This window comes from Cucurbita moschata, unplaced genomic scaffold (assembly GCF_002738365.1).
Source record: "Cucurbita moschata cultivar Rifu unplaced genomic scaffold, Cmos_1.0 Cmo_Scf00080, whole genome shotgun sequence".
In the NCBI taxonomy this organism is placed as follows: Eukaryota; Viridiplantae; Streptophyta; class Magnoliopsida; order Cucurbitales; family Cucurbitaceae; genus Cucurbita; species Cucurbita moschata.
Genome location: NW_019268596.1, coordinates 768,068 through 777,747, shown reverse-complemented (window position 1 = coordinate 777,747; position 9,680 = coordinate 768,068). Strand labels below are relative to the sequence as shown.

At 40.6% G+C, this 9,680-nt stretch overlaps 1 protein-coding gene across 1 annotated transcript; it reads right to left on the bottom strand.

Annotated features, from left to right (window-relative positions):
- Positions 1 to 3,233: 3,233 nt before the first annotated feature.
- Positions 3,234 to 4,166, bottom strand: LOC111438660 (golgin subfamily A member 6-like protein 22). Its single transcript, XM_023076531.1, has one exon. It carries the CDS (start codon positions 4,164 to 4,166, stop codon positions 3,234 to 3,236), a length of 933 nt encoding a protein of 310 aa, XP_022932299.1.
- Between the last annotated feature and the right edge of the window lie 5,514 nt (positions 4,167 to 9,680).

Below are 9,680 nucleotides of genomic sequence, written 5' to 3'. Positions count from 1 at the left end.
CTTCCGATCACCTCTTCCACCATTAGGTCATTCATGTCAAGCAATTTCTCGATCAGCCGGCTCCTTCTTCTTTTGATCCGCCTCTTTTCCGCGCATGTGCCGGTGAGATTTCCATGGCTCTCACCGGTACCGTCACGGAGCTTTAGGCGTACAAGTCATTTCCTCCTCAGTGAGGAGTAGACGATCCTCCTTGTCGACAGCTGAAATGGTATTTTTCTTCCGCTGCTCGACTTCTCGGTCGTCTCCTTGTTCCTGAGCTTGCTCCAGCAATTCTTGCTCAAATGACCTCTCTTCCCACAGTACGAGCACTCGATTTGCCCGTCATCAGCCGGCTCCTCCTTCTTTTGATCCGCCTCTTTCCCGCGCATGTGCCGGCGAGATTTCCATGGCTTCTTACCGCCTTTGGAGCTAGAGGGCCCATTGCTCTCACCGGTACCGTCACGGAGCTTTAGGCGTGCAAGCCATTCCTCCTCAGTGAGGAGTAGACGATCCTCCTTGTCGACAGCTGAAATGGTATTTTTCTTCCGCTGCTCGACTTCTCGGTCGTCTCCTTGTTCCTGAGCTTGCTCCAGCAATTCTTGCTCAAATGACCTCTCTTCCCACAGTACGAGCACTCGATTTGACCGTCATCAGCCGGCTCCTCCTTCTTTTGATCCGCCTCTCTTTCCCGTGCATGTGCCGGCGAGATTTCCATGGCTTCTTACCGCCTTTGGAGCTAGAGGGCCCATTGCTCTCACCGGTACCGTCACGGAGCTTTAGGCGTGCAAGCCATTCCTCCTCAGTGAGGAGTAGACGATCCTCCTTGTCGACAGCTGAAATGATATTTTTCTTCCGCTGCTCGACTTCTCGGTCGTCTCCTTGTTCCTGAGCTTGCTCCAGCAATTCTTGCTCAAATGACCTCTCTTCCCACAGTACGAGCACTCGATTTGCCCGTCATCAGCCGGCTCCTCCTTCTTTTGATCCGCCTCTTTCCCGCACATGTGCCGGCGAGATTTCCATGGCTTCTTACCGCCTTTGGAGCTAGAGGGCCCATTGCTCTCACCGGTACCGTCACGGAGCGTTAGGCGTGCAAGCCATTCCTCCTCAGTGAGGAGTAGACGACCCTCCTCCTTGTCGACAGCTGAAATGGTATTTTTCTTCCGCTGCTCGACGTTACGCAGTCTTCCGGTCACCTCTTCCACCGTTAGGTCATTCATGTCAAGCAAGCAATGTCTCGATCAGCCGGCTCCTCCTTCTTTTGATCCGCCTCTTTCCCGCGCATGTGCCGGTGAGATTTCCATGGCTCTCACCGGTACCTTCACGGAGCCTTAGGCGTACAAGTCATTTCCTCTTCAGTGAGGAGTAGACGACCCTCCTTGTTGGCAGCTGAAATGGTATTTTTCTTCCGCTGCTTGACGTTAGGGGCACAGATCGTAAATATGGCGGCGAACGCAAGTCGATCCTCCCGGTACCCAATCGTCTCTCCTTCCTCTGGCTCGACAGCGTGCCATAACACCCTTGCGCCTGTAGGTTGACGACTCGCATCAACAAGGTCCAATTGGACCTTGTCAATATCGGATACTGAACGACGACGGTCGTTGTCTCCCTGACCACTCGCTCAACGACAACTCAATGCCCGTCATCACGGCGTCGGTCTCTTCGTGGTGGTGATAGAGATGCCGGCACTTGGCGGCGGCGTGGAGGAGTGAGCGAGCCTGCTCGAGATGGACCCCACGATGTGTTTATTTTTGCGCTTTGCATTTTCTTCTACTTGAACCCGAGACCTGTGTGTTGTTAGGTCGACGCTCTAACCACTTGAGCTATTGATAGGTTGGCTCCTCCGCAATGATATACCACTGATGGCTTCAACCGGGCTCTGATACCACTTGTTGTATTTCAATAATCGCCCAGGAATATCCTTTTCTTTTCAGTGAGAGGAAATCGTTGACGGTAAGTTGTTGGAAGAAAATAAAACGCGTAAAACAACAAAGAGAGAGAATGACTGAAATTTTGACTACGCTTCAAATCAGGTTGTTAAATCTTCTGAACAGATTTCCTATTTAAATATAACCTATCCTAAAAATGGCCGGAGAGTGGCCAACTAAATCTGTGTCACTTCCTACAAAATTGCCATCTAAAACTTCGTTAATCCATTCAACGTGTTTGTCAAATGGTCAAACGAAAAACTAATGAAATTGTGTGAATCTAAATAAGGAAAAACTCAGGTTTTATCTAAAAAATGTCACCATGCTCTATGGCATCCTATGCCTTATGCCTGTAAGTTGACATGCATCTTGATCGACGATGCTGCGTAGTTACTCTTCGTGAGTAACGGGTACTAGAGCGTTACACTCCCCTCCTTTTCGCTCTTTATCATTGTCACTTCTCCTCCGGTGACTTTGTCTGGAGACGACATTTTTTTCACATCTTTGTTTTGATACCAAATATTGGATTTGACCCATAATTGAAATATTTCGAAACAAATAAAAAAGGCAAAGGTAAGACTTGAGGGGAGAGTGCCTTTGGAACAAAGTAATCTTAAGCACTAGCTTTTCAATTCTCTTTTGTTGTTATGTTGTTGTGAAAAAAGCATACTTCTCATGAGTATTTATGGTGTAGAAAGCACCAACTTGTTTCCTAAACTTTCTCCTCAAGTTATGAACCACTAAGTCTCCTTTAGTTGCAATTTGGCAGCTACTACCAAACAGGTTACTACCAACGCTTTGTACAGGATTTTGCCAAGATAGCCTCACTGCTTATGAAACTAACTCGAAAGGGTGCGGCATTTATATTAACTCAAGATTGTGAGGCAAGTTTTCAGGAACTAAAAGATAAGCTTATAAGCTTGTGGCGGTTAAATAAATCTCACTAATTTGTGAAATAAATCTCTCACACACTAACGATAGAACGCTCTGATACCAATTTGTGAAACTATACTACTCGCATATTTGTGAAAGAGATATCATGCACAATATCTTTTCTTTTGAGAGTGGAGAGACAAAGAGACAGAACACTGAGTTTTAACAAAAAAAACCCTTCTCTATCACTTCACTATATTATTCTGTTTCTAAGCTCTTTGACTTTACAATACAAGGACTAGGTATTTATAAGTTTTTCTAACTCTAATAATAGGTACAAAAGGGCCACCCATAAACATGACAGTATTCCTACAAAAGCTCTTGGTTTTTTCTTTCACAGGCTGACTTTTAAAATTAAACTCTCCTAACAAATTAACTAAAATTGGCATTTAGCTATTAAAAAAAACTCCCCATAAACTTAAATGCTCTATCCAACGACTCCACTTGCGCCGTTTTCATTTTCTCGAGCTCAGTCGTGGTTTCTTCAATTTCCTCTCCTTGTTCTCGAGCAACAAATTTGTCTTTTTCTGACGAAACTTTATTTGGGGCTTCTCGAAAACAGTACATTTGAGACAGTAACTCCTCATTTCTCCCGTTCTCAACCACGCTCGACTTAGTCAAAGACGTCATAGCTTCTTTCAGTTTACTCAATTCCCTTCGCAAGTCAACAACGACATTTTCTACTTCCACTTTTGCCTCCTCCATTTCAGTTTTATCATGAGTGATTATCTCAATTGTGCGTCGTAAACTCACTGCCTCCTGTTGGACTCGATTCAGATTCACGTCAAGTGAGTCTCTCTGTTGAGTTAGTATCTCTACATCTTTCTCCTCCTTCACTGGCTCTTCCACTAAACCATCAATCTGCATTAATAAACCATCAATTTTCTTCACAAACTCAGAGATTATCTTCCTATTCTCTTCCTTCTCCTGTTTGAGATGGAAAGAACTCTCACTCAGCTCAGCCACTTCCTTCTCTAACCTTTCAATCTCCATTTCTAAATCTTTCTTTTCTTTTTCAATCTCTACTTTCTCCTTCAAAAGGCGCTCGTTCTGGGATTTCAACATACGCAACTGAGACTTCTCCACAGATTTATCCAGGGCAGTTTTGGGTTGTTGCTCTGAATCTCTATTCTCTTCCTCATGATCTGGCAGTTTCTTTGGCTCGTTCACTAATCGCGTGGGCTTCTTCTTCACCATTGCGTGGGCTTCTTCTTCGCCATTGTTTTGGGATTTTGAAGGGATTGCAGCTTGCATTTGCATCATCGTTTTCTCATGTTCAATCTGCATTTCTGTCATCCTTTCTCTCCATTCCATCTTTTCTTCTTCCATTTTCTCTTCCATTCTCATCCTCTTTCTTCTTTCTTCCTCAAATTTTCTTTCCCGCCATTGAAGCTCTCTCTCTTTGAGCTCAAGCTCTCTGTTATCCAGTTGCTCATCCTTCTTAGATTTTCTCGTCTCCGATATCGCTATTTTGCCAAATCTGCTGCATATCACCTTATTTCTAATGGCTTCCACCGTCTCACGACTACCGCCATTGTCTTTCGCGCCGCCGTGTTCTTTTGCTTTCACATTTTCATTTTGGGCCATCAAGAGAATACCTTCGTTTGTTACGTCATCCAATGCTAGGTTGATCGTTTCTTCTACATTTTTATTAGCTCGACAATCTCTTGCAAAATGCCCCACTCTGCCACAATTGTAACATTTGTCGAAGTTACAATCGTTCGCATAGTGACCATATTTTTTACAATTGTAGCCTTGAATGTTGGAATAAATTGATCGGCCGCCTCTTCGTCGACTGCGTCCTCTTCCACGCCAATTTGCATGGCTTGAGTGTCCCTTCTCCTTATAGTACCCTTCATTACTATTGCCTTGACCATCTCGACCATTTCCACGACTTCCATGACCACAACCTCTACCTTGAAAATTTTGAGAGTAGAGTATCTTTTCATCTTTGATTGATGCCTTGATTTGAAGTGCTTGATCAAGTGTTTCCTCATTCTTCTTCTTACGTTGCTTGTGTGCCTCAAGAGATCTGGCGAGCTCATTGACTGTGAACGTCGCTAGGTCCTTTGACTCTTCTATTTCATATACAACATTCTCGAAGTTGTTGGTTAATAACCTCAAAATCTTCTCCACACCCGCATCTCGGCTAACATTTTTCCGTTTCGGTTGAGTTGGTTTATCACGGTCTATACATGCGTAATGTAGTTAGATACATTTTATGACTCCATCTTCATGTTCTCCAACTCGCCACAAAGAGTTTGGAGACGCACTTGCTTGATTCGGTCGGTTCCTTTGAACACTTTTCCTAAAGTGTCCCACGCTTCTTTTGAAGTAGTTGCACTGGCAATCTTCTCAAAGCCCGACTCGTCAACGGCTCGGAACAACATGTATAGTGTTGCCTTATCCTTTGATCGTACCTCTTTCAACACCTTGTTTTGTGTCGCTGTATAACCCGTGGTATCTTTTGGTTCTTCGAAACCTTCTTCGACCACCTCCCATGCATCTTAAGAACCGAGAAGAGCTTTCATTTGAATGCTCTAATTCTCATAGTTTGTCTTCGTTAGTCGTGGTAGCGGCATTTGACCCGTCACATAGACCATTGGCTTTGATACCAATTTGTTAAATAAATCTCACTAATTTGTGAAATAAATCTCATGCACACTAACGGTAGAACGCTCTGATACCAATTTGTGAAACTATACTACTCTTGTATTTGTGAAAGAGATGTCACGCATACTATCTTTTCCTTTGAGAGTGGAGAGGCAAAGAGACAAAGAACACTAAGTTTTTCCAAAAAACCCTTTTCTATTACTTCTCTGTATTTTCCTTTTTCTCTACTCTGTTTCTTTGCTCTCTAACTTTACAATAGGAGGACTAGGTATTTATAAGTTTTTCTAACTCTAATAATAGGTATGGTATGAGAGAGTGGCCTTCTCTTCTACCCGTGACTTTTCAAATTAAACTCCCCTAACAAATTAACTAAAATTGGCATTTAGCATTTAAAGTTTATTCAACAGTGAGTGCATCAGTACTCACGATGTCCGACGGCACAGGAAACTATGTAATTTATAGTGATGCTTCCAAGAAGTGCTTGAGACGTGTGTTGATGTAGCGCAGAATGGTCATTGCATATGCATCCCGACAATTGAAGGATCATGAAAAAAACTATCCTACACATGACTTGGACCTAGATGTAGTAACCTTTGCATTAAAAATTTGGCTACATTAATTGTATGGAGAGAAAATTCAGACGTACACCGACCACAAAAGCCTGAAGTATTTATTTCACTCAAAAGGAATGAGACAGTAGAGGTGGTTAGAAATGGTGAACAACTATGACATCAACAACCAGTACCACCCCGAGAAGGCCAATGTGGTTGCTGATGCCCTATGTAGGAAGACAACCTAGTTATCGGTGTTAATCACGAGGGAGCCTCAAGTAAAGACATTCGAACAAGTTGGAATAACAGTGGAAGTGGAAGGAGTTAGAGCACAGGTAGTCCAATTGATGGTTACTCCAAGTCGTCTGATGGAGGATTGTTGCACCAAGGTCCTTCGTGTATAGTGTGGTAGAAGAGCTAAGAAATGAGATACTAGGCAAGGTGCATAACTCCCCATTCGCCATGAACCTTGGTAGTACTAAGATGAATCAAGACTTAAAACCACACTTTTGGTGGCGTGGAATAAAGCAGGATATAACGGAATTTGTAATTAAATGTTTGGGTTGCCAGTAAGTCAAATCATCTAGACAATGACCGCCGAGATGGTTGCAACCCCTTAGTGTAACAAAATGGAAATGAGAGAATATAACCATGGATTTTATTGTAGGGCTATCAAGAACGTTGAAAGGTTACACAGTCATATGGATAATTATAGACAGATTGACAAAGTCAGTGCATTTTCTTTATGGTAAAGCTACCTACACTATAGACAATTGGGCACGCTTATACATGAAGGAAATTGTTAGACTTAATGGAGTTCTTATGTCAAATGTATCAGATTGAGACCCACACTTTAAATTAGCATTTTTGCGTAGGCTCCAAAAAGCATTAGGTACTCGCCTAGATTTTAGTATGACATTTCACCAGCAAACAGATGGTCAGATGGAATGTTTGAACTAGATCTTATATGCCACAGACGAAAAATGGTGACCCATGCCTCGACCAGGTGAACCATGCCCTCAAGGCAAGAACATTGTTTGAGATTCGAATCACTCCACAAGCAAGATTGATCATGTCTAGCTTGAATGATTCTACATGCAACCTAAACTAGGTAGAATTTGAATCACTCCACAAGCAAGGTAGAATTCGAATCACTCCACAAGCAAGATCGATCATGTCTAGCTTGAATGATTCTACATGTAACCTAAACTAGGTAGAATTGCAAAGAAACTTAGCCATTGGCTAAAGAAAAGTACACATGCTTCTTTTACTATATTTTCCATACAACCTAAACTAGGTAGAATTACAAACAAACTTAGTGCACAAATACTTCCATTCTTTACTATATTTTCCATGCAACCTAAACTAGGTAGAATTGCAAAGAAACTTAGCCATTGGCTAAAGAAAAGCACAAATGCTTCTTTTACTATATTTTCCTTCTTTCACTCTATTTTCACTCTATTTTCACTATATTTTCCTTCTTTTTATCTTCTTTCACTATATTTTCACTATATTTTCCTTCTTTTACTATATTTTCACTATATTTTCCTTCTTTTACTATATAAACTAGAGGTAGAATTGCAAAGAAACTTAGCCATTGGACTATATTTTTCACTATATTTTTACTATATTTTCACTATATTTTCCTTCTTTTTATCTTCTTTCACTATATTTTTCTTCTTTTACTATATAAACTAGAGGTAGAATTGCAAAGAAACTTAGCCATTGGACTATATTTTCCATGCAACCTAAACTAGAGGTAGAATTGCAAAGAAACTTAGCTTCTCTTACTATATTTTCCATGCAACCTAAACTAGAGGTAGAATTGCAAAGAAACTTAGCCATTGGACTATATTTTCGATGCATGCAACCTAAACTAGAGGTAGAATTGCAAAGAAACTTAGCCATTGAACTATATTTTCCATGCATGCAACCTAAACTAGAGGTAGAATTGCAAAGAAACTTAGCCATTGGACTATATTTTCCATGCAACCTAAACTTTTGGTAGAATTGCAAAGAAACTTAGCTTCTTTTACTATATTTTTCATGCAACCTAAACTAGAGGTAGAATTGCAAAGAAACTTAGCCATTGGCTAAAGAAAAGCACAAAATTCACATGTAGGTGCTCATGGCATCCCTACACAACTTTAGGTTGTATTCACATATAGGTGCTCATGGCATCCCTACACAACTTTAAGGCTTTCCTATAACAACTTTCAAGATGTGCATTTTGCCGAGAATCGAACTCAATTGTATTGCTTGGAAGGCAATTATCCTAATCGTTGGACTACAAATGCTACATGGTGTTTTAATCAATACGTTCATGAAATAGAATCATAGGGAATTATTTAAATGTTTCTTTCCGTTTATTTTAGGAGGCACTTGGATTTGTGTCTTGCGCAGAATAGTGATCTTCCTTTGGTTAACATCGAAGTCATCTTTCAACCTTAGCAGTCTAATAGATGCCATTGCTGGTGCATCAATTTGTTTACTTAAACTGGATTTTCTCTAAGATTCTTGATTAACATTTACATGTAGGAGGATTCCGAAGGTATGCCCGTTGTTGCTACCGCAGCTATTGGACTAGGTGTAAAGGCTTTTACTAAGGTTTGCTCAAATCCTTGGCTTATGAAACTAAGGTTGGCTCATATGTTCTAAATGGATGACTGAAGTTGGTTCATATGTTCTAAATGGATGACTGATGTTGGCTTATTGCGGTAACGGTTTTGACCGAAGAATGACTAAGCCAGAAACATAAACGATTGGAGTTTCAAGTAATGATATTAATGAATACTGAACTGTTTTATAACCTTCCAAGTAACAAAAGAAATAGAAACTAACCACAAATATTGCGAAGTAGTTAAACTGTATTTGACATAGTCAAATTATTCTAACAATCCCTCCCTGGTACTTATTCCTCTTTGTCAAGAATTAATTATTTCAACTCTACACAGCAGGTTTTGCACACAAATCCTGAAATGCTTCTAATTTGAGAGGTTTTGTCAACAAATCAGCAAGTTAATTTCGAGTACCACAAAATAATAAATTAACGGTTCCTTCTTCTATAAGATCTCTAAGAAAGTGAAATATTACTCTTATGTGTTTGGAACATCCATCTAGAACTTGATTCTTTAATAGCTTAATAGTTGAAGTATTATCACAAATTAGCTTTGTTCCTCCTATTTGAGAGTGACCAATCTCTTTGAGTATCATTCTCATCCAAACAGCTTGACATGCACAAACATTAGCAACAACAAACTCCGACATAGTCATGAACACATAGCCTAAAGTACTCTTGCTATAAGATGACTATCAGCTGCTTACGAGAAGATAAAGCTACTGCTCCTCCACTCATCATAAACACATAGCCTGAAGTATTCTTGCTATCTTCCATGTCTATGACATAGTCACTATCAGTAAATCCAATTAAATCACTTACTCCTTTTCTATAAAATACACAATAATCTACAGTACCTTTCAAGTACCTTAAAGCCCTTTTAGCGGCTACAAAATGTTTTTGTGTTGGACATACCATAAAACAACTAATCAAACTTACAACAAACATGAGATTAGGACGAGTAGCTATGAGAGACATCAGACTTCCCACTATTTGTTTATACAAAGTTACATCTACTTTTGCATCATTTCCATTTTTGCCAATTTTCTATCCTGGAACAAT

What these genes read in the sequence shown, in the direction of transcription:
- LOC111438660 (XM_023076531.1), bottom strand. Translation starts at nt 4,166, where the DNA reads ATGGAAGAAGAAAAGATGGAATGGAGAGAAAGGATGACAGAAATGCAG.